The sequence below is a fragment of the Poecilia reticulata genome, chromosome 21 (genome assembly GCF_904066995.2).
Source record: "Poecilia reticulata chromosome 21, P_reticulata-male-v2, whole genome shotgun sequence".
Lineage (NCBI taxonomy): Eukaryota > Metazoa > Chordata > Actinopteri > Cyprinodontiformes > Poeciliidae > Poecilia > Poecilia reticulata.
The window spans coordinates 1,775,554-1,802,426 of record NC_088850.1 but is presented as its reverse complement, the minus strand read 5'-3'; the positions used below and the strand labels follow the sequence as shown (position 1 = coordinate 1,802,426).

Genomic DNA, 26,873 nt, shown 5'->3' with positions numbered 1-26,873 from the left:
CAAGCTAAGAAATTGTTTTGTAGAAAATCGTAGATCCTATAATCTCAAACTTTTCAAGTTCAGAAATATGCTTATTTTCTACAGAAAATATCTAATATTTTATTCAAAATTTCCGATTTTATTTCTGGCAATTGTTCAATTTTTTAAGGTTAGAAATTTTCTTGATTTTTGAAAAAAAAAATTCTGAAATTAATCTAAAAATTTCAGAACAAGTTTTTTAATTTTCAAGTTTAGAGGTTTAGTTGTTTTTTTCTAGAAAATGTCTGAGATTAATATAAAAAATATTGATCTTTTTTCCAAAATTTTTTCCACGTTTCTTTCTAAGAAATTTCAGAATTTGACTTTAATCAGTTGTGACTTTAATCTCAATTCTCATCATTTTTCCAGTTTATCCCGCAGCATCAGCACTAGAATCAACAACAGCAGCAGCAGCATCGGGGGAGCTGGCAGCACCATGAAGGGGAAGAAAACCTCCTCCAGGAGGGGAGCAGCCGACAAGCGGAGCTGAACCAGTCAGGAGGAGGAGGAGGAGCGGATGGATGCCAGCCTGGGATCAGACAGCAACAGCAGCAACAACAACAACCCTCCTCCGACTGGAACCAGCTCCCAGTTTAATCATTATTATGGGAATGGAAGAGGAGGGCCTTGCTTTGATCAACATGGCGGACAACAAAGCCCAGGGACTGGGGTAACAGCGGCGGCACACACGGTACACGGCACCATGGACCAGGTCCACAACTCCCACGAAGGCTACAGCAACAACAGCCCGTACAACCACTATCCGAACTACCGAGCGGGCTACGGGAGCGGCGGCTACGGGGGCATGATGAGCCCCTCACGGCAGGGGAACAGCCTGATGGGCCCGGCGGCCGCTAACCCGGCCAAAGCGGCTATGGTGACCGCCAGTTCTCCGGCTGGAGGAGGCGGAGGAGGATTCCAGCGGTTTCCCGGACAGGGTCAGCAGCACCCCTCGGGGGCTACGCCGACTTTGAACCAGTTATTAACGTCTCCGAGCCCGATGATGCGCGGCTACGGAGGCGGATATTCAGATTACAGTAATCCCGCTGTACAGCAGCACCAGTCGGGTGTGGGGCCAGCCGAAGACACGGGCTCTCAGTACGGATCAGCAGCAGCGCATGGTTGGGGACAACAACAGAGGAGTCACCCGGGTCACAACGGACCGAGCAGCGGAAGATCTCAGGTGATTTAACCGGAATTAACGTCTGTTTTTCCCAGATAAAGACACCCACCACGGTCTGTTCTGTCAGTTAGCCGCTATGCTAACCCCGCTAGCTCTACTGGTATCAGTGACAGACCTGATTTACACAACACGACACGCGGATTCCTGGTATTTTGGACTAATTATTTAACAAAATACAACACTGCCTGCTTTATTTCTATTGGGAATATCGATTTTCACCAAATAGAGGTAAAATATATTGCTAAAATGTTGTATTTTGTGTCCAAGGTGACTCCCTGTTTAGCTCGATATGCTAAGCTAATGTTAGCCTCGTAGGCCCGAGCGGATCTCGCGGAAACAACCGTTAACGGTTATATTTCCTCATTTTTAATCAACTTCAAAGTAATTTAACTACATTTAGGAAGATTAAAAGATGATGACATGAGTTAGAAATTATCTGACAGCTAATTCCTCCCCTGACACCCAGTAACCTCTTATCATATGCTAATTAGCCCGTCTTTTTAGTTAATAAAACCGATCATCACGTCGTTTTTTTCACCGACACTTCAGTCAGAAAACGGTCCAAATTGTGATTTAAACCCAGTTTTTATTCATCCAAGCTGTCCAGGTTTGAGCCCCTGATCTGTACAGAGATTTATGGGCAAAACGCCCACAGTGTCCAAGTCTCCAAACAGGAGCCCTGACCTTCACACATGCAGATTAGCCATGTGCCCATCAGCACCGGGATAAATACACAGCTGCCCCCGCAGCTACAGCTGCCAGCCAGCCGGAGGCAGCAGTGTCTGACACCGGTCAGCCTGTCACCCGTGTCCGGGACATCAAGCAGGATTTTAATTTTCAACTTTTAATAGCACAAGTCATAGTAATAACCATATCCTCTAACAAGAATCTCAGCTTAAAAATAGAGGTTAAGTTATATTTAAAGAACTTTAAGGGCTTTTCCAAACTTCTCTCCATAAATAAACATCAATAAACAAATATTTTAGTTGCATATTTTAATGCCGATTTGGGAATTCAGATGTCGGAACGTCTAAAAGTTGCATGAAACCATCAATAATAAGAGAATAATTTAAAATTTGAAGAAAATTTACACACATCTTGAAGAAAAAGCCACCCAGTGTCAGTACTTTGTAGAATCATCAAGTCTCTTATGGTATCCAGCTGAAATTTTTTGATTCTTTCTCAATTGGATTAATGTCTGGACTTTGACTAGGCCTTCTACCCAATGATTTTACTGTGATCTCAATTGGTTTGTCCTGCTGGAAGGTGAACCTTACAGGTTTTCCTCCAGGTTTGTCCTGGATTTAGCTTCACCCGTCTTCACTTAAACTTTGACCTGCTGAAGAAATTCAGCACAGCATGATGCTGCCACTAACATGCTTCACTGTGTGTGGATGATGTGTTCAGAATAATCTTCTTCCAGATGTTTTTATTCTCCTACATGGCTTGCAGCAAACTCCAAAATGGACATGCATGTGTTTTTTAACATGTTGCTACTCTTTCATATAGTTCAGATTTATAAAGTTTGCGACTAATAAGTATGTTTTCCACCTGACAGTGGATCATGCATCATAGTTTGAAGTTTAACGTAAGGTAATGTAAGGTAATTTGATTAACATGGCACATTTTCAGCAACAGGGCAATTCAAGGTGCTTTAGACAATTTAAGCGCTTTTTTAACGTGGCAAATGTGAAAAAGTTGAGCAGATATGAACATTTTTGCATGTGGTTCTGAAAGCTTCAACTGAACTCCTCAGGTTAGATCAGGAATATAGATTATTTAAACGGCGCATTGGAAAATAAACAGAATTGAATTTGTGATATTGGAAGGTATTTTTGTTGCATGTTGATGGAAAACCTTTAGCTGGATCAAAGCACAAAGTTGCGCTCTGTTGTTGCTAATTTATTATTTTAAAGCATTTATGTCCATAAATCTAATTAAAATCGCCTCTTAACTGACCTGAGATGAGAACTATCGTTTATTTGTTTACATTCTGGTTATTGATCAGCTGTTTTTGCGTTCATTCAGAAAGGATTGATCTGTTTCCGTCTCCATGGTAACGTGTTTCCTCGTTGTGAGCGTGGACGTTAAAGCTGATCCAGGCGTGGCGGTTGCTCGTTGCCTCCCAGGTTGCCCAGATTGCTCTCCTGCAGTGAGAGTGAGGAAGCAGCAGGAGACTTTCTGCTCCACAAACCCTCGTCATCCTGCTGCAGCCAAAACAAAACGCTGCCAGAACGTCTAACCTCTGAATCTGTCTGGAAGGTTTTTATACGATTTGAGATCAAAACTCAACCGACATAAAGAAATGATTAGATACCTTCATTTTATAGTTTAATTTTACATGCCAACTTATTTAGCATGAAGACGCACTTACCAGATTTGCCTAATTAGTTTTATTTTGTTTCATGTTTTACGTCTTATATTTTATAAAGCACTTTGTGGTTTCTAACCTGTTAAAGGTGCTGCATAAATAAAGTTTACTTACTTACTTTTAAGGTGTTAATAAGGCAAGAGTGATACCTGACTACTAGGCTGTAAAAGGTTTAATATTTAAAATAATTTTATTTTTATTCTGTTTATTGCTTGAGGCACGGCTGCACAGTGGCGCAGTTGGTAGAGCTGTTGCCTTGCAGCAAGAAGGTTCTGGGTTCGATTCCCAGCCTGGGGTCTTTCTGCATGGAGTCTCCATGTTCTCCCTGTGCGTGCGTGAGTTTTCTCCGGGTACTCCAGTTTCCTCCCACAGTCCAAAAACATGACTGTCAGGTTAATTGGCTTCTCCAAATTGCCCCTAGGTGTGAGTGTGTGTGTGTGTGTGTGTGTGTGTGCATGGTTGTGTGTCCTGTGTGTCTCTGTGTTGCCCTGCGACAGACTGGCGACCTGTCCAGGGTGTACCCTGCCTCTCGCCCGAAACGTTGGCTGGAGATGGGCACCAGCAACCCTCCCGACCCCACTGAGGGAAAAAGGGTGCAAGAAAATGGATGGATGGATGGATATTGCTTGAGGCATAAATAGGATTACAGATTTTTGACTGTGGCTCCATCGGTCATGATAACAAATTTTGCTGGCTGATGCATTGTCCCAGAAATGATCGTGATAAATGATAATATTGTTGTTTTGAGTTTTTCAAGTCATATAATGCATAAACGCATTCTCAAAAATCAGTAACTTTAATTTCTTGTAAATATTTAACACTGGAACTGGGAGATATTTTAAATGTCCAAAATAAACAAAAATTTAAAAAAGAACAAATTATGAAATCTCTGTAAAAAGATTGTATTTACAAAAAAGAAGTTAGTTATAATCTAGCCATGCAGATGGAAATTATTAAAAATTATTATTATTAACTCATGATGGGAATAATAGATTTATTGCTTATTGCAGTTATTGTGAATAAGAACTCATTCTTAATATCTGGTTGATTGAAGTTGGGCTATAAAATATCAGAAAAATATGAAATTGTGATACTTCTGTTAATGATATCGATGGCTAATAATTGATAGTTTATCAGTATCTGTGACAGTGTTTTTCAAAGTGAAGCCCGCAATGAAGATCAGAAAGTTGGAGGGAAAAAAAAAAGTAAAAGATGATCATATTAAAAATAAATATACATTTTTATGTTTTTCAGTCATCATCATCATCATCATTATCATCATCAGATTTAAATGTCATAATCTAAAATTTCATGATACAATTTCCAAAACAGAATTAATTGACGATTAAAATCGGAAGGTGTGAGGCAAATTGTATTCTAAATGAATGTAATAGTTACTGAATAATAAATAATTTTTAAATATTATTGTTCCTTTATATATTTTATCTGTTGGTTTTTAAAGCGAATTTAGCAAATATTTGTTAGATTTTTCAGTCTAATTTATAGAAATAGATTCACTATTTTTCTGTTTGCCGTTGCCTGCAGGTGGCGCCGATGGACCCGATGGCGATGAAGCGCTCTCAGCTCTACGCCATGAGCAACAGCCCGTACTCCCAGCAGCAGGGGGCGCCGTACCCTGGACAACCCTACAGCTCCCCATCGCCCCACAGATACCCCATGGGAATGTCTGGCAGGGGGCAGATGGCACTGGGAGGGATGCAGTACCCTCAGCAGCAGGTAGGAGGCGCCATTTGGATTATTATACCACAAAACTGGATAAAATGAACTGTTAAACACTCAATAAATCACATTTTTAAGTTAATATTGTTAAAAGCAGCAAATTCATGTTACCGTTAAAGATTCACTACCTAAATATTTTTTAAAAATTCAGAATTTAGCTCAACATTTCCTATAAAATTTGCTTAAACTGGATTTCTCACCAGAAAAGCAAATTATCCTTCAGTCCTGATAATGACGAGAACATGGCTTATACGTCCTTAAAAGTTTTTTTTCTCTAGTTTGCCTGCAGAATTACAACCACAAAAGAAGAAGTAGAAAAATAACATCCACGTCATCCACAAATGTAATTATACAACAAAAAACAGGAGTAAATAATAAAAATATGGCGAACTCCAAAATAATTTTATAAATGAAGATCTTCTAAAGTGAAACCTTTTCCTTTTTATCTGGCTTAGCTAAGGTCAAACAACTTTAGTCAAATTATTTAGAAACAATCAGAGTGCAGCAGAAATGGGCCGAGATGCTAACCCTGAGGAACTCCATATATTATTAAGTAGGAGTTGTAAAACAGAAGCTACAACCTGATGAACCTGAACTGTGTACAGGTGTTAGAAAACCAACATAAACTTAGTTTTTGCTTCTTTTTTTCTGCTTTTCTTTCTGCTTAACTTGAAATAACATTTTACCTTCATCTAGAATCCACCCATTCTCTCTCTCTTTAAGAGAAAGTCACCATGTTATGGCTCTGAGGTGATGATTCACATTCATCTGAGTAACAAATGTAACTGTACAGTAATCTTAGTGAGCTATGGGTGTTTTATCGGTCGTCATTCTCCTCCCTGGCCCATCTAAACTCTCCTGAACCCTGAGGTGAGGCGTCTCCGTCTCAACATGTTGCAGCAGACGGCTGCAGTGGAGCGGGTCGGGCCCGGCTGCTCTGGGTCGGCCTATTTCTGGACTCCAGCCGGTTATTTTTAGACTCCAGACTGCTGATTTGGGTCTGAGGCTTCTGCTGCTTTTCAGCCGTCCTGGATGATTTCTGACAAAAACAATGATTCTGAGCCGCGGATGTTCGACTGTCTGAGGATTTGTTTGAAGCTCTGGATGTTTTCTGCTAAAGACTGAAAAGTTTTCATTCCTCAGTTTTTCACTCTTTAGTTTTGCTGCATCTGAAATTTCTCTTTAACAGCTTGAATAAATAAGTGAAGTCAGAATAGTGAGTGTAATGGGGGATAGAGGACATTTTTCAGTAAAAAAAAACATAATTTAAAATTGTTTATAAAAATACATTCTTTATTTGAACAAATCGATAAAAAAACAATGTTTTGCAGCATAAGAATCAATCACTTTAGCTACTGTATTTGTCTGAAAACGAGTGAGAAGACGTTTGCACTGATTTCATGAAGTATTTCCTGTAGCAGTCAACGCTACTACAAACCTTTATAAGCCTCTGACTGAAGACTGTTTCCTGGCATGCTAGCATTTTAATCTCCAGGCAGCAGAGACAATAATCCTGGATGATGCCATCACTTCTTGGCTAGCTGTGCTAATCCAGCTCCTTTGCTTTTGCTGCTCCTCTTTAAGTCAGTTTGACTGTTTGTTTAGAGATGCTGGAGTAGAGGATACAACCCTTTACTTCTCTACTGCATCCACAAATTCTCCTTTTCATCTTCTGGTTGGTTAGACTGAAATCTCCTGGAAGGTTTTCCTCACATCTCATACAATAATTATTCAATAAAATAAAAATGTCCAATATTAAAATGCATTAAAAATGATAGAAAATGTGCAAAATATGCACTCTGTGAGTTACATTTCAGATGAAATTTTTTAAACTGATACATTTATTACATTTAGTTTCTTAAGAAGTAACTAAAAATGCATTAAATACATGGATCCAAAAATATATTTATCCACTTAAACCGATCAATGGTAATAAAACGTTTAATGTTTAAATTATAGTATTTAAAAGTTTCAAGCAGAAAATATTTAAAAAATCATAATTTAAGAGGAAGTTAAAACATATTTAGAAATCCTCGAACTAATTTGGTTTATAGAAGTTGTATGACCAGAGAGACGTTGCTGTTGACCTCTGACCTCTGGGACTGGTTTCCCCCAGATGAGCTCCCAGTACGGCCAGCAGCAGCAACAGAACCTGAGCTTCAGCCAGCCGGGCCAGCCGCCGTACTTCAGCCCCCCCCAGCAGCAGCCGGCTGCCCCCAGCCAGCCGCCATACATGCAGCCCTGCCCGCTGCCGCCCCAGGTAGGAAACGCTGTCTCCATGGCAACGATGTGGAGACAACGACCTCAGAGCAAGTCATCGTCGGGATTAGATAAAAAAAAACCATCAAAACTGTTGAACTGTTCTGAACTATTTGTCTGTCCATCTTTTTAACACTTGCCAAAAATATAAACAGAATCTTTAATAACTTATAAAAGACAAATCAGAACCTGAAAACCTTTCAGACCAGCTGATTGGTTGATTTTAACCCTGTGGGCAGAGCTACGCAGACAGAAGCTGATTGGTTGATTTTAACATCTGGGCGGAGCTCCGCAGACAGAAGCTGATTGGTTGAGTTTAACTTCTGGGCGGAGCTCCGCAGACAGAAACTGATTGGTTGATTTTAACTTGTGGGCGGAGCTCCGCAGACAGAAGCTGATTGGTTGAGTTTAACGTCTGGGCGGAGCTCTGGAGACAGAAGCTGATTGGTTGAGTTTAACAATCAGAATCTGTTTGTTTTAAAGTTCATGATTAAAAGTCAAACTGCTGCTGATTCTTATGATTGGGATGTTGGGACTAACGGTGTGTTTTTCTGTCTGCTTCATGCAGGAAGTTCCTCAGGAGGCATATGGGGGGCGGGGCAAGTCTGCAGCAATGACTCCTGGGAAATCGAACCAGGAGGACCTGAGCCAGCAGGAGAGGCCGTCCAGTCTGCCGGTGAGTCAGACTCAGAAACTCTGGATTCAAATCAAATGTTTGGGTTGGTGACCTGAGGCAGACGTTTTATTTTGAAAAGCTGATCATGATGGGTCACCGCTGAGTTATTTTAGAGCGCTGAGCTGTTTGTTGTTGTGATTCAGACTCTGACTGTGAGGCAGATTGAGCAGATTTCAGGCCGCGCCGCTGCCCTTGCAGCCAGATTGTCCTGCAGCTCCCTGTCCTCGTCCATAATGACGCCGTCAGTTTCTCCTGGCCGCTGAAATCTGCAGAGATCACGCTCTGAGCGGCCGCAGCTTCCTGCTGGGAGGCCAGCAGAAATAATGATGATTCACAACAAATCGCTGAGTCAGCGGCTCCTCAAGCACCTCACTTCCTGTTTTACAGCACACATTATTATTTATCCACAAAGAAGAAAACGTAAAAGCATCTGAATAGGAAGGAATTCTGAACTTTAGGTTCTGGTTCAGTACTTAGGTTCTGGTTCAGTTCTGTAGGTTCTGTTCTATAGGTTCTGGTTCTGTTAGCAGGTTCTGGATCAGTTCTGTAGGTTCTGGTTCAGTTCTTAGGTTCTGATTCAGTTCTGTAGGTTCTGGTTCAGTTCTTAGGTTCTGGATCAGTTCTGTAGGTTCTGGTTCAGTTCTGTAGGTTCTGGTTCTGTTCTGTAGGTTCTGGTTCAGTTCTTAGGTTCTGGTTCAGTTCTTAGGTTCTGGTTCTGTTGTTTCTCCCGTTAAGTGTGTCGCCTCCAGCTGCGATCCGTCCTCCTTCTCGCCGTCTCTTCGTCTCTGATGTTGCGCCGCCGTCCTCTTCCTCTCGTCGCTCTATCTGAAGTTGTGCTGCCGATGCGGTTGCCGTGGCGACGGCTGGTTTGAGAACATCCTCAGCTGTGCTGAGAGGCCTCAGTAATGAGCAGAGCAGAGATCAGAGGTTTCTGAGGTTTCCTGTTTGATTAGAGAACATCCTCCATCTCATCTCGTCTCATATGGAGGAGTGGAAATGAATCACACACACACACACACACACACACACACACACACACACACACACACACACACACACACACACACACACACACACACACACGGGCCAGTCTGAGGCTAGAACCCAGTAGATGGATGATGGAGCGGCTCCGTCGCTGGAATCTATTTACCAGTTTGATTGACTGCTTCAATCAAACTGTCTCTGCTCCATCTGAGACCTTTGGGTTGCTATAGCAACCTGATTCTCCTCTCTGACATCAGGTTTCATCATCTATTTTGGTGCTGGTTGTTGTGAGCTTGCTGTGCTGCTTCCAGGAGTCTGGTTCTGGTTCTGGTTCTAATCCAGAGTCTGGTTCTGGTTCTAATCCAGAGTCTGGTTTTGGACTCCAGAAACGGGGCGATCAGAACCGATGCAGCGGTAAACACCTGGTTGCATCTGGTCCTCGCAGAGAAACGCAGACGGCTGATTGGTGGAGATGTTGGAGGGGGAGGCCTCTGATTGGCTGGTTTAAAAGTTTTCGTTTTGTCTTTTTCTTTTATTTTTTTCCTTTTATCTTCTTGTTTCTTTTTTCTTCTCTTTTGTCTTTCCTTTCAGAATTTCTCTTTTTTTTCTCTTTTTCTTTTTTTTCTCTTCTTGCGGTTTGTTTGTCCTTCCTCCTGACTTTCATTTTTCTTTCCCTTCTGTCTTTCTGTCTATTTCTTTGTTTTTATGTCTTTCTATTTTCTGTTTCTTTCTTTCTTTTTTCTTCTCATTTTGAACAGTGTTGAGTATTTAGAGTTCAAACTGTTGATGTTTTCCGCCTCTTCGTGTTTAGCCCCACCCCCCATTGTTAAGCTCCGCCCCTCTCTCTCCTCCAGGATCTCTCCCGCTCCATCGATGACCTGCTGACCGGCACCGAGGCGGCGGTGAGTTCAGGGGCCTCCGGTTCCGGCAGCGCTCAGGGCGACCAGGGGACTCCGGGGGCCCGCTCTCCTTTCTCCCCCCACGTTTCGCCGCGCCTCCCCCCTCCGGCCCGAACGGGTCCCTCTCCGTCCCCGTCGCTGTCCCCCGCCGGGTCCCGCTCGGGGCCCCTGTCCCCCACCAGCGGTCCAGGTGGGATGAAGCCGATGAAGATGATGTAGACGAGTGCTGTGACCTCATTGTTTTAACTGTGGTTCTGTGTGTTTCAGGCCCTCAGGCGGGCCCCCAGGTGTCTGGATCAGACGTCAGCCCCCACTCCTCCCAGTCGGCCATGACTCCAGACCGAGGTTCGGCCCCTGCCTCCATGTTGGGCCCCAGAGCGTTGATGTTTTCTCTGATCGCTGTTTGGCTCTTCCTCAGGTTTCCCTCCCTCCATGCAGCGCAGCAACCAGGGGCCACATTTCGGCCCCATGTCCCCCCACCCAGCACCGGCCGGCCCCGGGCTCCACGGCTCCTACCAGCAGGGCAGCCACTCCTACGGCCCCCCAGGTGGGACATGAGCAGAGCTGACAGTAACTAGTTACCTGAGTAACTTTCACTGAGCTGCTGGACTATCTGATCACTGGGATCAGTTAAACTTTTGGGCCCCTGCCTGCTCTGCTGTGGCCCCTGAAGCTACAGAGGAATAAACTCATTGGTTCTGGTGTTCCTCAGGTACCTACCCTCGGCCCCCTCACTACGGCGGGACCCCTGCGGCCGGCTACAGCGGCCCCGGCTCGGGCCCCAGCCTGGCTAACAGCATGGGGCTGAACACCGCCGGGCCCATGCACGGGCAGGGCCCCTCCACCCCGTCAGGCCGAGGCCCCGGGCCCGGAGCCGGGGGCCGCCCCTACATGACTGGACCCGGCACCGCGGCCCCCACTTCTCCCAACATGCCGCAGGCCGCCGGCCAGGGCATGGGGCCCCCAGGGGCCACCTCCAGCTGCAAGCCGCCAGACATGGGCCCCAACTCCGGACCGAGCGCCAACGCCTCCCTCAGCGCTCACAGCAGGTGAGAAACAGGAGACACTCTGGAGGAGAGAGCGCCCCCTGCTGGGTGGAGGCCAACAGGCTGATTTCTGTCTGAAGGTTTAAATACTGAGGACAGAAAATAAAAGATTTAAAGGAAAACATGACATCTGACCTTATGACCTCAGCTTAGAATAACAAAATACAACAGGATCTAATTTCCATTTTAGTTATTTTCTTTTATTTTATTATTCTCTAAAAACGAAATTACAAACGACAGAAAAGTAGATTTTACTTCACTCATCTCTTCTATGAGATTTAGAGCCAAACTACAAAATTTTAGTTTAATCATAAGAAAAAGCCATAAAATGTTACCAAAACAAAGTCTTAAAATGATGGAAAAGAGGTTTATTTTGTTTTTAGGATCTGAGTGAGTAGCTCAGTTCATGAGCTTTTTTGTTAAATGTAGAATTTTATTCTTCTTCTGTGCTTGTCAGACAAAATGGCCGCCCTGAGTTATGGGAACACTCAGACTTCATTGGTGCAAAAGAAATCCAGATCTTTAAAAAAAAAACAATAACTATAATAACTGACTAAATTGATTAATCACCCAGAGTTACCTCTGGTATTAATATTGATCGGTTTTGTTTAATATCCAGGCAGGGCAGCTACTCAGCTATGACAGCGGTGAGAGGTTCTGGAGGTCCGTTCAGCAGCTCAGGCAGGATGACCCCTCAGGGCCCGCCTTACATCGCTCCAGGTAGGAATCATCAGTGCCCAGGAATCATCAGAGATTATAATCCTTCATCTGCGTTTCGTTTTTCTCTCCCTCCCTGCAGGATTAGGGATGATGGCGGCAGACGGGACAGGAAGTCATGACCTGAAGCAGCGGGTCGAGCTCCGCGACGCCGTCGGTTCTGCTCCTGATCCAACCAAAATGAAGGTTGATTTGATTTATTTCAACAGACTCGCTCTCCACATAGACATATAAAAGAACAAAGACATGATACACAACAACACATACAAAAACCTCCTGGTTTAACGAACGACTGATTAAAAACAGCAAGTTAAGGAAATATTAAATTAATATAGATTCTGAAAAATGAAGTTAGAGGTGAGAATAAATATAAACATTGTGTTAACTACAGATTATGCAAAGTGAGGAAAAAATATACAAATTAAACGGGAAATAAATACTGGAAATGAATAATCGTTCTGGATTAATTTCACAGCTTACTTACAGTGTAACTAAAACCCCAAATCTATTTTTTTGCAGATAAACTGTCTCCTTAAATGTTCTATCTTTATATATCTGTGCAAATGTGTTTAATGACGCAATATTTGGTCTCAAACTGTCTCAGTGCTGCCCTCTGTGGGCACTGGTGGTACTACAGCTGAATTTTCCTATTGGTTCCAGTTGGTTGACGTTTACATCACTTTTCTTTCCAAACAAGCCAATTTCTCATATTTAATCTTTTATTCCTGAAGAAACTAATTTCCACCATGTTTCTTGGCAGCTCAAATTATTCCAGGACCAAAACTGTTCCGTTTTTTTTTTTTAGTAAAAACTTCCTTTAAACCTGAGTGTGTGGCCGCCCGGTGTGTGTTTTGCAGCAGGACAGCTACGGCTCGCAGTGTGTGGCGCCGCCGCCCAGCGCCGCCTGCCCGATGTCCCCCAGCCCGGCCAGCGTGTCGTCCTGTGTGGGGGAAGACAGCGACGGCATCGGCAGCCCCGCCTGGCTCAGGACCCCGTCCAGCCCAGTAAGCCCCGCCCACAACGCTAAAGAAACGTTTGGAGAGAAATTTGTGCCAATATTATTACTGCGAGCAAAGAACATGTTTGAAAAACTCAAGAAAGTCAGAATTTGAAAAACTTATCAGTAAAAAAAAAACGTTTTGAAAATAATTTGCAATATGTTTGGAGTAGTTGAACCTACATATGTGCAGATTTAATTTTTTCCAATTTTTTCATATTTCAGTTCTCTTTGTGAGCGCAGCACTTTCTAACTTTAACACACAGATTAAAAAGTGTGACATTTGTAAAACTGTTTCAAAAGAAAAAATAGAAATTGGAGAAATAATCTGAAAAAATAATTTAAAAAATAAAATCTAAAAAATAACTTTAAAAAAATAAAAATTGAAAAAAAGCTAATCTGCGTTACTGTAGGTTTAACATTTGGAAACGCAGACATTAAGTTTTATTTTTAAATGTTTTTGTTTTTACAAATTTTAATTTTTGAAACGTTCTTCGCTTACAATAATATTGTTACAAATGTCTCCCCATAGAAATGTAACTGTAGGAGATGAAGTTATTTAAAGAGACAGAACCATTTTCCTCCGTTTCTCCCGAGTCTTGATCCGCCGCCTCTCTCAGCAGAAGCCCAACGTGGCGACCATGACCAACGAGAAGATCACCAAGCTGTACGAGATGGGCGGCGAGCCGGAGCGCCGCCTCTGGGTCGACCGCTACCTGTCCTTCATGGAGGACAGGGAGACGCCCGTCGCCACCCTGCCGGCTGTCGGCAGGAAGCCGCTGGACCTGTGCCGGCTCTACCTGGCGGTGCGAGCCATCGGCGGCCTGGCCATGGTGAGACGCTCTCCTCTCGGTTCTGCTCGGTTCTGTCTGGACCCGTCTGGACCGTGTTTCTCCTCCTCAGGTGAACAAAAACAAGAAGTGGCGGGAGCTGTCGACGCTGCTGAGCGTCGGGACGTCCAGCAGCTCGGCCAGCTCCCTGAAGAAGCAGTACATCCAGTACCTGTTCGCCTACGAGTGCAAGGTGGAGCGAGGGGAGGAGCCTCCGCCCGACGCTGGCGCCGGGGACGCCAAGAAGCCCCTGCAGGTCAAGGGTCAACCGCCTTCTCCTGGTAAGACGATGCTGAACTGTAAGAGGAAGCAGCTGCTGTCAGGGATCCTGTTTCACACACACACACACACACACACACACACACACACACACACACACACACACACACACACACACACACACACACACACGGATGGGATTATGTAATGGACTCTCGGTGAGCTGTCAGCCGTGAACTCAGTGTAAATATAAACATTAGTGACCTCAGTTTGACCCAGTTACCCACAATGCCGCTGTGATTCCACTCTGCAGGGAAACGTGTTGCTGATGATCAGCAGGAAGAAGTTCTGTGATGGACCATCACACTGTGAATCCCATGGAAATGCGTTTTCTTTTTATTTCTTCTTTGAAACATCTTAAAAATGAACAAAATTCACATGACAGTTTGATAAAAGCAAAGCTGCTGTCTCCGCAGCACCAACCTGAAGGTGACGGTCAAACAGTGTGTGTCCCTGACCTTTGACCTGTACAGGTTCTGGACAGATGGAATCATTTGTTTCAGCCTTATTAAGCTGGAGCCATTTTGGAAAGAGTCATGGATAACTCATTTTAACCAGTTTAAAGTTGAAAACATGAATTATTTTACAGTGATGATGTTTATTACAAAGATATGAGACGTAGTCATTGAGTAAAGATGGCTCCGGTTTGTAGGATTTAGCGTTTTGGGTGGAGGCGGCGCTCAGGTTTGTGTTGAGCGTCTAAAACTTTGACGACGTATCGACGCCATTTTGTTTGTCTCTGCAGCGAATTCAGGCTCGTTTCAGGGCCCCAACACGCCCCAGTCCAGCAGCTCCTCCCTCACCGACGCTCCGGTAGACCCGAAGCCCCCGACCCGCTCGTCCACCCCGCACAACCAGGTGGCTCCCCAGCCTGGGAACAGGTGGGGGAGGGGCGTCTAAAGCAACATCATGTCCAAACCTTCTTCTTAGCTCGTTTTCTGTGAACGTGACTCAGCATTTGCTTGTCTCCCTGCAGGATCATGGGAGGCGTGAGCGTCCAGGACCCGTTCTCCGAAGGCAGCGACCCGTCCTTCCACAGCAAGCGGGGCCCGGGGCCCGGCGGGGGCCCCTACCAGCAGGGGGCGGCTCCAACAGAACCAGCAATGAGAATGCAATACGACGGCAGCAAAGACCCGTATGGAGCCCCGAGGAAGGGTGAGGAGAGCCGCTCAGCTCTCACTCTTAACGCATTTCCCAGAATTCATAGCAGGAAGTGGAATAAACATCTGTTTCTTTACTAATAAGCAAATGTACATAAAATTAAAGCTAAATTTAGGCGTGAGAATTTATCCTTATAATTGGTTGTCAATAATCACAATAATCATTAATCACAGGATAAATTTAAATGAGCTCAATAATTTCCATTTGCATAATTGATCGTTTTTATGTTTTCTGTCTGCCGGTCGTTGGTTTGGTGCTTTGGTCTCAACTGGACCTTTTTTTTAAGGATAATTTAGACATTTCATAATTCATTTTATTTTGTTGTTCTGTTTATTTGTTTTGGGTATTTAAAATGTCCTCCAAGTCTTGAGTTAAATGTTCATAAGAATTTAAAGCTTATTGATCTTTGGGAATGTGTTCTTGCATTATTACTAGAAAATGGTCTCAAAACAAGAATATTATCATTTATCGTAATAACGTACAGAACAATTTATCATCCATAAAATTTATTGGCCTAACCATAGTGAGAATGTTGATTTATATTCTCGATTAATTTCAGTTAATGATGCTAAGAAAAATGCTATTTTTACCATTTTTTCACAAGAACATCAATAAATATCAGAACATTTGAAAATATGATTAAATGCAGTTACTGTGTGAGTTTAAGTCGCATCTCTTAACGTCAGCTGTGTCCTGAAGAAGCCTTTTCCAAATGGGAATGTTTTTAGAGAGAAGTATCTGTTTTGTGGCCGATAGTTACCTAGAAACTCTTCTAAGTTTTTATCGATATCACAAACTATCCGTGGAGGTTCTGAGTCCATGTTGCTCACCTGTATGTGAGACCAGACAGGATAAATGTTAAACTAAAGGCGAGCTCTGCTGCCCTCTGGTGGCCACGTATGGACAGCATCCACTTACATCCACTTGCATCACCGCTTGCATCTCCATCAGGGTTCAGTTTCCCTCCTTTCAGGCAGAAAAACTGTTTACGCAGAAATTGAGCTGCCTCCTCTGAGGGATTTTGGTTGGTTCAGGTCCGGTTCCCGGCGAGGCCTTCGGTCAGAGCCAGATGCCCAGCGGTGCGATGCAGGACATGTTCCCCCGCGGACCCTCCTCCGGCCCCCTGTCGGGGATGGGGCCCAGGCCGCAGTACCCCTACGGCCCCGGCTACGATCGCAGGTAAGACCGGCTCCGCTGTCGCTCCCTCATGCCACGTCTAAACCTGAAACCGGCTGACTGTTGGTGCCACTGTGGTGCAGATTGGACCATGTGATGGGCCCAGAGGGAAGCATGGCGCCCCCTGGCGGCCAGAACAGCATGGGCCCGTCTGCCAATGAAGCCAGCATGTATCCCCCCAACAGATTCCCCCAGCAGAGGTGAGAGGATGTGATAAAGCTTTCAGTTTGTTAACTTGGAGGCGTTCCGCATGGCTGTCTATTAGGATCCCTGCTTTTTCAATGCATATGAGGCAGAATGGAACAAAAAGTTATCACCATTTAATGAATTCTAATAGAGAGATACTAATTTACATCATAATCGACACAAACTGCCCCCCTTCTTCCGCGTTTCTTTTAAATGTAACCAGGTTGGTGTAATCTGGTTGAATAAAACTCAGTTTCTGTCTTCAGGCACGATGGTTTTGGTCAGCAGTATCCGCACAGTATGGCCTACAGTTCCCATCAGCCCCTTTACCCCCAGCAGCAGGTGAGTGCTCTGTACCTGTAACCCAGCTGGGTCACATGGACAGGAAACAGGAAGTGATCAGTAGGTAACGATGTCTGGATCACTGACATCGGTTTTCACAAAAATATTTCAAAACGTGGCGGGAAGGTCCCGGTCCCTGACGGTCCCGGTCCCTGACGGTCCCTGGTCCATGACGGTCCCTGGTTCTGTCCCTGCAGGGCTACAAGCGTCCGATGGAGGCCTTGTTCCCGGCTGCGAAGCGTCATGAGGGCGAGGCGTTTGCCGTGCAGCAGTTCGGCTCCCAGCAGCCGGACCCTTTCGGCCCCTACGGATCTGGACCCGGGGGGTTTTCAGGCCCTGAGCGCCGGCCCGTCCCTGGGCAGTACCAGTACCCATACGGCCGGGACCGACAGGCCCCCCCACAGCACGGCATGACTGGATCGGCCCCCGCGGCGGCAACGGACGGGGGGCCGCAGCCCAGCTTGTGGCCCCCCAGGACAGAGATGGGGTTCTCGTACAGCCGGCAGAGCCAGGGGCCCCCCTTCCCAGACCAGGAGGGCCGGCCCCCACAGGACACCCAGTGGGCCCCCAGTCACCTCAACCAGTGCCAACCTCCCTTCCCCTCCCACTCTTCTTCCTCTTCCTCCATGACCCCCCTCCCCTCCAGGCAGCCCCCCTCCTCTTTCCAGGCCACGCCCACCATCCCAAATCACGTGACCCGCCCCCAGAGCCCCTCGTCGTTCCCCCGGCCTCCGGTGGGCTCCCTGTCCCCCAACGGCGCCCCCTACCTGCCCGTTAAGAAACCAGGGGTCCCCACCGGTCCCCCGGCCAATCAGGGCCTCCCCCTCGTTTACAGAGAGGTCATTTTCCCGCCCGGCTCTGTGGAGGCCACGCCCCCCAAGCTGAAACCACGGAGACGGCTAACGGCGAAGGACACAGGTGAGACCGGCGCCGCATAGAGGTCACATGACCAGGAAGCCATCCTTTAAAAGTCTTAAATTCATGTGTCTAAGATTAAGGCCTTAATTTAATTTGTTGTTGCGGCTACCACTAACTAGCTAAGTAGCTAGCTAGCCATCTCCCAATGGTAAAGCGAGCTAGTTGTTCAAGTTTCTAACGTTAAGACCTTAAAACGTCTTAATTTAAAAACAATAAGTTTAATGCATTAAACATGGGTTTTAAATTTTGTTGAGGCAGAAATATTTAATCTCGTATTCCAGGTAGTAATATTTTTTTTGTGAAACATTGCTGTTACACAAATCAGACATCTTCACTGCGTTCTGTGGCTCAAGGCGGTTGCTAACTGCTGCTAACTGATATACCCTGGCTAGCTAGCTAGCAACTTCTTCTGAACATTTCTATTTTGATTTTAAATTTCATTCATGATGACCTTAAAGTCTTAACTTTGAGTTGGTGAAACCGCGCTGAGCCTCACTCTGATCGACTCTGTCAGGAACGCCGGAGGCCTGGCGGGTGATGATGTCACTGAAGTCGGGGCTCCTGGCGGAGAGCACCTGGGCGCTGGACACCCTCAACATCCTGCTGTACGACGACAGCACGGTGGGCTCGTTCAGCCTGACGCTGGTGAGGCGCCGCGCCTGAAACGCTGAGCTTACTGAAGTTTTGTAGATCAAATCCAAACGTTTGCTTCTCGACTGCAGCTGCCCGGGTTCCTGGAGCTCATCGTGGAGTTTTATCGCCGCTGCCTCATCCAGATGTTCGGCATCCTGCAGGAGTACGAGGTCGGGGCCCAGGGCCCGAAGACGACCCCCGAGGAGCCGTCGCCGCGCGACACGGAGGGCGCCCAACCTGAGGATTCCCCTCAGCAGAGCAGCAAGTACGACAAGCGGCCAGTCAGGGTGGAGGAGGCCGGGCAGAGCTGGGAGGAGGTGGAGCAACGGGCCGACCCGAGCCGACCCAATGGCTTCATCAGCGGCCTGCTGCACTGGCAGGCCGGAGGAGGAGACTCCACGGCTCACATCCAGACGCACTTTGAGCCCCGAACCGGAGACTTCAGCCCCCCGGACCAGGAGCAGGAGGAGCAGAGCGCAGGAGAGGAGGAGCAGACGGGTCAGCAAGGAGGTAAACGGGTCAAAATGGGGCTGAGCTCCCAGGCTGCAGCTCTGACTGGTCTTCATGTGCGGCCTGGAAGAGTCTGCAAAGTTTCATCTTTCTAATATAAAATATAAACATCCAAATATGTCAGGGTTCATTTCAGTGTTGGTACTTTTCTTCTTGTCTTTCTGTCCTGTAGTCACTGATGAAGCAGCATCTAAAAGGAGTTTGGTGAATTATTGCCAAGACTTCAGTGTTTCCTGTTTCAGGCTCTGCAACATTAATCAGCTGCTCTTGGTTGTTGCTGTTTCTGCTCTGCAGGCTCTCCATCTGAGGTCAGAGGTCAACGCCCGGCCCCGGTGGAGGCTCAGAATCCCATCAGCCTCCAGGAGGACGAGCCGCGCTGCTGGGACGAGGCGCCGCTGTCCACCGCCGAGTCGTGGCAGGACTCCCTGGCCAGACGCTGCATCTGCGTCTCCAACATCATCCGGAACCTCTCCTTCATCCCCGGCAACGACGCCGTCCTGTCGCGCCACCCTGGCCTGGTTCTGATCCTGGGCCGGCTGGTTCTGCTGCACCACAGCCACCCGCGCAGGAAGCGGGCGCCGTCCACCTACCAACGGGAGGAGGAAGCGGGCCGGGCCTGCAGCCGCGACGAGTGGTGGTGGGACTGCCTGGCGGCGCTGCGGGAGAACACGCTGGTGACGCTGGCCAACGTGTCGGGCCAGCTGGACCTGTCGCAGTACCCCGAGAACATCGTCCTGCCGGTGCTGGACGGGCTGCTGCACTGGATGGTCTGTCCGTCCGCCGAGGCGCAGGACCCGTTCTGCGGGGCCAGCGGCGCCGCGGCGCTGTCGCCTCAGCGGCTCGTCCTGGAGTGCCTCTGCAAGCTGAGCGTCCAGGACTGCAACGTGGACCTGCTGCTGGCCACGCCCCCCTTCAGCCGCCAGCGGCAGCTGTTCGCCACGCTGGTGCGCCTGGTGGGCGAGCGCCGCAGCCAGGTGTGCCGGGAGATGGCGGTGGCCGTGCTGTCCAACCTGGCGCGCGGCGAAGCCACGGCGGCCCGGGCCGTCGCCCTGCAGAAGGGCAGCGTGGGAACTCTGATCGGCTTCCTGGAGGACAGCCTGGCCGTGGCGCAGTACCAGCAGAACCCGCACGCCGCCGCCGCCGCGCCGCCAGAGCCGCCCAGCATCAACATGATGTGCCGCGCGGCGAAGGCGCTGCTGGCCGTGGCGAGCGTGGAGGAGAACCGGCCGGAGTTCGTCCTGTACGAGAGCCGGCTGCTGGACATCTCGCTGTCGTCGGCCCTCAACTCGGCGGTGGCGGCCATCATGTGCGAAGTGCTGTTCAAGCTGAGCCGCTCGTGACGCACAGACCGCCATGGAGCGTGCTCAGTGGGACCGACCGGGTCCCATTCTATTTTTATTTAAAGAGACAGAAAGAAGTTTTTACGTAGAAATGAAAATATATAGAATATATAAAGCTCCTCGGCTCCATCCACAGATGTTTATTTGGGGTTTTTAAATAATTTTAATACAAAAAAATATTTAATACTTTTTAATTTTCTAAAAATTGTCAGTTTTTTGTTTTGTTTGAACCAAAGTGATTTGACAGACGGCGACGGGGAGGGAATGCTCTTAATGTTTTTTAAACAAGCGTGCTCATTTCTTTCCGTTTGCAGGGCTGCCCCGTGTGGGCGGGGCTTGCTGTTTGTGGGCGGGGTCAGGGTTGTAGATAAACATCCTTTTTTTTTAACGTGTTATGACGGAGGAAACACTGATGTTCAGTCGTGTTCTTTGTTCTGGTGCAATAAGTTTGTTTTGACGGTTTTTGTTTTTTTAAATGTGAATTTCTGAACCATCCGCAGTTCAAACGCCGCTTCGCCGCCGCGGATTGAGGCGATGTGGGCGGAGCTGCGTCCCATTCTGTTCCCACCAACATCCTCCTGTAAATATGTACATTGCAGCTCCAGCAGGGGGCGCCGGTCACGGCGGCTGACAGTTTCAGGATATGTTCGAGGGAGGCGGGTGCGTTTGATTTGACGGACTGCGTGTACAGGCTGTGGGGGTGGGGTTTCACCGACGCCGCTTCAGAAACAGTTGTAAACAAATGTAAAGAGAGAAAAATGACTTTGTTTCTTCAGTATGAGATCTTTATATGTTCCACGACATGTTAATGAATAAATGTACATGAACTCTGGTTGAGCACTGTGAACAGAGCGCCACCTGCTGCTTTTCTTTGTCTAAACCGGAGCGGAAAGTAAAACGGCTACTAACGGTTATGCTAGTAGTTAGCATTTTTAGCTTGTCCACATTCATACAGCTCCATGTCACCTTGGATGAGAAAATGTTGGTTTGAAGTTCGATGTTTTTAGCAAACCAAAAAATAAATAAATAAAATTAAAAAATAAAAACAATCATAATTATGAGATTAAAAGTAATTTTTCCCACCGTTGGTCTGAATGACTTGAATAACCGGGTCGATGTTTTGAGGACATATTTAGCGGTTTTAATTTAAGCGTTGGAGCAGAAACAAAAACATTCAGGCTTACATTTGTCTTACTAAAAATCTGACAGTGCTGGACTGTTGGTTGAAAAAAAATTAATCTTTGGTGCCATGAGGTTAAAATGTTAAAACGAATCAATAAAGCTAATTTCTTAACTAGTGTAATCAAAGCCTATCAAACTAAAATTAGCTGAAGTTTAACATCAGATTGAAATGGAGCACAAAACCAGAAGAGTTCAAATCTCACAGATCAGGAGCTAGAGATCTGAAGATTAATAAAAACTAAAAACTCTAGGAAATGTTTCACTGATTTATTTAGTTTACAATTAAAACAAAATGGATCACAGTGGCATCTATACTTTTTCTCTTTAAAAATAATTTCTGAAAATCTGGTAAACAGTTCCCAATAAGAAGCAAGACCCTTTTTTTTTTTTTTTTTTTACCATTCTTGACTTTTCCTAAGTTGTAAAAATCAGGTTAATCTTTTTCAAGTCTCAAAATGTTGTTTTTCTCCAGAAATATCTGGTAAACCCAATGGAACCGAGCATCGAGCCCTGAGGAACTCCATGCAGTTGCTGAAAACCTGTGATGGCCACCAGTAACTAAAGTTAGCTGTGCTAACTCTAAAATATGAATCATGAGCATTAGATCTGCTAACACTATAGCGCTACAACAACATGGTATTCAGAAGAAGCTAATGCTAAAGCGCTAACTTTTTCTTCCAAAAATGTAAAAATCTGCATCTTTAGAGCTGTATTCCTTATTTTTACTTTATTTTACTATTCTTGTTTGCAACCTTACTCTCAAAAAGTCATACATATTTATAAGCACTTGTGAAAATTAACACATTTTCACATCCCACCAGCATTTCATGATCATTTTTGTGATTCTTTTTCAATCAAAATTACTGATTTTGTCATTTATGACTTTTTGTTACTTGCCGTATTAATTGGAGGCAATAACTTGACATCAAATAAGGCAATACTTGCGTAACATTAGCAGGGGTTTGTTGATTTTGTCTGGAGGGACTGATGAATGTGATTTGCCTTTAAACTGGTAACTTGATAAAACATTTAAACACAAATTAACACAAAACATAATTTAGACGGCCGCATAAGTGGCTTTGTTGAGCCAGATTTGGCCCCCAGGCCTTAAGTTTGACACATATCAGAAAAAAATCCTCCATAAAACTTACAATTTCACAACATTTAAATATTTTTTATTTACAATATGTGACTGTTGTTGCTCGTGTATGACTTTATCTTCATAATTTCACATTTCCCAGCTGTAAAATCTCCACAGGGTCAGAACGGTTTTCAGTCTCTGGCTGATCCCTGTGATTTGGACCCGAAGATGGCGTCCCAGTCCAGCGGTTCTGATCCGGCTGCGGCCTCTGGGTTCCTCGGGATGGCCGGGAAGAAAGACTCCATCTTCTGTCTGAACTCTGCCAACTGCAAGAGACATGGAAACGATCAGAAACCTGCAAACATCCCACAATACGTCCTCCAAACTGAGCTGCTTCCAGAAAAATACTTTAAATATTAATTCACCTTTTTAACCAATGTAAATATTTTACACATTAATTTGAACTCTTTCAGTTATTTTTGTAAATTTCAATCAATCGTTTGAATTTTCTCCAGATATATTCCAAACTTTCCTGTTTATTGGAAACAAACGTACGCTGTGGATGCCGAGAGCTTTCCACACGGCGACGCTGAGCAGACCCACTCCACACCAGGCGTACAGGGAGCCCCAGCCCAGCGCTCTGAGGGCCAGGGAGGCCCCGGACTCGGGGGCCACGGCCGTCGCCGCCACGCCCTGCGGAGGAAACAGGTTTTCAGCAGCTGGTTGGGTCCATGTCCCCTTAAGAAGGAGATTTTCCTTCCATCTGCCAAAGCTGTCTGACGGCAGCCAATAGGATTCTAGAGACTGTAACCATGGCGATGTTGGAAGAAGGCACTAGAATTTCTGTTCTAGCTCAGGAAACTTTATGACCAAATATGGACAGAACTCTGCAAACGTCCAATCAGATCTCTGCCCAGGGGGCATGTGACTCCTGCTGAGAGAATCACTCACAGTTTGGCCCCTGAATCTTTGGTCTTTTTACACTTTGGCCCCTGAATCTTTGGTCTTTTTACACTTTGGCCCTTGAATCTTTGGTCTTTTTACACTTTGGCCCTTGAATCTTTGGTCTTTTTACACTTTGGCCCTTGAATCTTTGGTCTTTTTACACTTTGGCCCTTGAATCTTTGGTCTTTTTACACTTTGGCCCTTGAATCTTTGGTCTTTTTACACTTTGGCCCTTGAATCTTTGGTCTTTTTACACTTTGGCCCTTGAATCTTTGGTCTTTTTGAACTTTGGCCCTTGAATCTTTGGTCTTTTTACACTTTGGCCCCTGAATCTTTGGTCTTTTTACACTTTGGCCCTTGAATCTTTGGTCTTTTTACACTTTGGCCCTTGAATCTTTGGTCTTTTTACACTTTGGCCCTTGAATCTTTGGTCTTTTTACACTTTGGCCCCTGAATCTTTGGTCTTTTTACACTTTGGCCCCTGAATCTTTGGTCTTTTTACACTTTGGCCCTTGAATCTTTGGTCTTTTTACACTTTGGCCCTTGAATCTTTGGTCTTTTTACACTTTGGCCCTTGAATCTTTGGTCTTTTTACACTTTGGCCCTTGAATCTTTGGTCTTTTTACACTTTGGCCCCTGAATCTTTGGTCTTTTTACACTTTGGCCCCTGAATCTTTGGTCTTTTTACACTTTGGCCCTTGAATCTTTGGTCTTTTTACACTTTGGCCCTTGAATCTTTGGTCTTTTTACACTTTGGCCCTTGAATCTTTGGTCTTTTTACACTTTGGCCCTTGAATCTTTGGTCTTTTTGAACTTTGGCCCTTGAATCTTTGGTCTTTTTGAACTTTGGCCCTTTTATCATGAGATTTTTACTCTTTCCCCTCATGAAGGTTTAATTCCCGGGAGAAATATGATTTCCTGACGAATTTCGGTTCTGTTTTCTAGTAAACGTACACAAAGCTGCCGGGGCCTCCAGCTCAAATCAAATCTCCCGTCAGACGACAAAGCCCCGCTGTGTGACGGAAATAGAACGGAGGAACAGAGGCCGGATTGTTCGCCTCAGATGGACCAGAACCGCCGCCGGATCGAGAGTCAGGAGGGAAACGGACGTCATCGTTTCACAAACACAGCCTCAACTTTTCAAACCGGATTAGGAGGAAGAGCGACGCTGTGCAGTTCACACCAGACATCAGGCCGTCCTGCTTAGACTCACCAAATCCTCCTCATAGCAGAATATTAGCAGAATAAATCCAGACATTTGTAAAATTGTAACAATTTGACGTTTAAAGGTGAAGCATGTCCTTATTTGTAAAATTGACACTAAATCGTAACTACAATGTGATTAAAACTCCTCATTTTGTGTTTATTTGTTTTTGTGTATGAATTATCACTTTTTTCTCGTATTGGGACTAAATTATCGTACGGTTATTTGTCGTGCGACTTTATTCTCATAATTTTTTTTCTCATATTACGACTTTCTCTTCATATTATTACAACTTCGTTCTCGTAAAATGACAACTTTTCTTGAATTATAGCTTTATTATCGTAATAAAACTTCTCTTGGTATTACGACTTTATTCTCTCAATCTTGCAATTTTTTTCTTGAATTATTTACTTTTCTTGTCTTGTTACTTTTTTCTCTAATTATTTTTGGTTTACTGTCGTACGTCTATTTTTCCATAAAATTGTGACTTTAGTCTTGTGATTAATTTTTCCCAGTCTGGCTCTATCTCTGTCTTATTGGTCAGGTTTGCATGAAAATATTAACTCCATTCTTCTTTCTGGAAAACGTTTTTCCCGCTGGGCTGACTTTACCTTACTGAACCACTCTGGGCTTTTCTTCTTGGCCAGCGCCAGCGTGGAGCCGAACCCAGCGATCATCCCCGCCGAGGCCACTGTGGTCAGAAACACCGCACCTGCAAACAGGAAGCCAGGTGAGGAGTGATGTCACAGCAAACAGGAAGTCAGTTGAGCTGTGACTACAGCTGCTACATCAGCAATCACTGGCATAAAGGGGGGAAACAGGAGATTCTCTGTGTGTTTGGACATCGGTACCAGGTTCTGCTGATGACCCAGTTTGGACCAAGCTTCAAATTTGATAAACAGAGGAGATAATAGTGCAAAACAAGCCCACAGCATCACACCTCCATCACCATGCTGGGAGGGACTTGTGAAGCTAGTTGGCTTCCTTCTTGTTTTGTTGAGAATGCTCCAAATGTTTGTTGATTAATATATGCGTCATACTCATATTATTATAAGTGCTTTGACATAAATAGCTGCATCAATAAAATAGAAAACACTGAAACGTGCTGTTCTCCAATGTCACGGCGTCTTTCCGATCTGGCATAATACGAACACAGTGGAACCAGAGTTTTGTCTTAGTGGGTAAATTATCAGCGGAATAGTTGGGGGCATTTCAAAAAGTCCTCCTTAACCATGTCAGTGACCCCTGACCTCTGCAGCCGCAGGCAGGTGAGCGGAACCTTAAATCGGTAGATTTTTGACTGAAGTTCGGCGGCAGCGGCTCCGTTTGGTTTTCACCTCCATTCAATCTGCAGCTGCTCACCTTTTAACACATGATGTCCGTCCTTTTCATCAGTATCACGGTTTGTTCTGACAACAGAGTCTCCGCCAACATCCGCGGCCGTCATGCTGTTTCGGTCCGTCTCCGTAAAACGCCCGGGTACAAACACTAGAAATAGGAATCAGATATTATTTTCCAGGAAATTAGGGAAGAAACGCCCCAAAAATATGACAACTTCATTGAAGATACTTTATAGGTTTTTATTTTCACTGCGTTTTAACGACTAACCATTTCAACCAGAAGATAAATAGCCAGATCGTTTCTTACTCATTGAGGCGAATTAAACTGGACACTGAAAGCAAGGGATTCACTACAGTGTAAAATCTTTTAAAATATAATATTTTACATATAGAAAGCAGCTATGAAAGCAATGTAAATGTAAAAACGTTAAATAGAATATATATATTTTAAATATGAATTCCAGCTTGAAATAAAAGTGGGCTAAGAAGAAGCCATGTTATTTTAAAAGACGAGCTTTAAATGATAAAGCTGCTATCATCAAGTTAAAATGTCCTCATACCGTAAATAAATAATTACAAGAAGAGCTTGTTTGCTATAGTGGTTGCAAATATTTTGTTGAGGAAGTTCTAAATACTTTTAAAAATTAAATTTTTTAGTAAAGTTTAATTTTTGTTTATTTATTTATTTGTTTTTCAAGAAATTTAGTTTTCATTTCATATTTTTTTAATAACCTGACAGACAAAACTGAAGGATAAAAATGCTAAGGATGGTCAACAAAGCCCTCCGTGTTGACTGGAAGGGTGGTTTTTGTGTGTAGTGACACATCCTGGTGGTGATAGAAGATCTCCGCAGGCT

At 45.1% G+C, this 26,873-nt stretch overlaps 3 protein-coding genes across 6 annotated transcripts in view; 2 read left to right on the top strand and 1 right to left on the bottom strand.

The window, feature by feature from the left end:
- Positions 1 to 410: 410 nt before the first annotated feature.
- arid1b (AT-rich interactive domain 1B) lies at positions 411 to 21,112 on the top strand. Of its 4 annotated transcripts, none has more exons than XM_017302232.2 (22): positions 411 to 1,201; positions 5,118 to 5,309; positions 7,429 to 7,572; positions 8,140 to 8,247; positions 10,086 to 10,320; positions 10,398 to 10,475; positions 10,549 to 10,677; positions 10,843 to 11,179; positions 11,796 to 11,896; positions 11,976 to 12,079; positions 12,754 to 12,897; positions 13,511 to 13,723; positions 13,794 to 14,001; positions 14,745 to 14,880; positions 14,976 to 15,154; positions 16,195 to 16,339; positions 16,420 to 16,536; positions 16,789 to 16,864; positions 17,062 to 17,782; positions 18,297 to 18,427; positions 18,505 to 18,925; positions 19,220 to 21,112. In XM_017302232.2, exons 1-22 carry the CDS (start codon positions 536 to 538, stop codon positions 20,263 to 20,265), a joined length of 5,631 nt encoding a protein of 1,876 aa, XP_017157721.2. In that variant the 5' UTR covers positions 411 to 535; the 3' UTR covers positions 20,266 to 21,112. The 4 variants fall into 4 exon arrangements, with proteins under 4 accessions (XP_017157721.2, XP_081458847.1, XP_017157720.2 ...); XM_081602721.1 differs by having other exon boundaries at positions 412 to 1,201; positions 13,514 to 13,723; XM_017302231.2 differs by having other exon boundaries at positions 412 to 1,201; positions 12,751 to 12,897; positions 13,514 to 13,723.
- Positions 21,113 to 21,700: 588 nt separating this feature from the next.
- tmem242 (transmembrane protein 242) lies at positions 21,701 to 26,165 on the bottom strand. The gene is made up of 4 exons (XM_008397126.3): positions 26,040 to 26,165; positions 25,289 to 25,389; positions 23,084 to 23,221; positions 21,701 to 22,854 (listed from the first exon to the last, which is right to left on the bottom strand). Exons 1-4 carry the CDS (start codon positions 26,122 to 26,124, stop codon positions 22,720 to 22,722), a joined length of 459 nt encoding a protein of 152 aa, XP_008395348.1. The 5' UTR covers positions 26,125 to 26,165; the 3' UTR covers positions 21,701 to 22,719.
- A 684-nt stretch (positions 26,166 to 26,849) lies between these two features.
- The window catches only part of LOC103457164 (zinc finger DHHC-type palmitoyltransferase 14), an 11,078-nt gene continuing 11,054 nt past the window's right edge, over positions 26,850 to 26,873 (top strand). Inside the window, exon 1 of the mRNA XM_008397127.3 lies at positions 26,850 to 26,873. This exon is cut by the window's right edge and continues 651 nt beyond it. The gene's annotated coding sequence lies outside the window, so the exon portion shown is untranslated.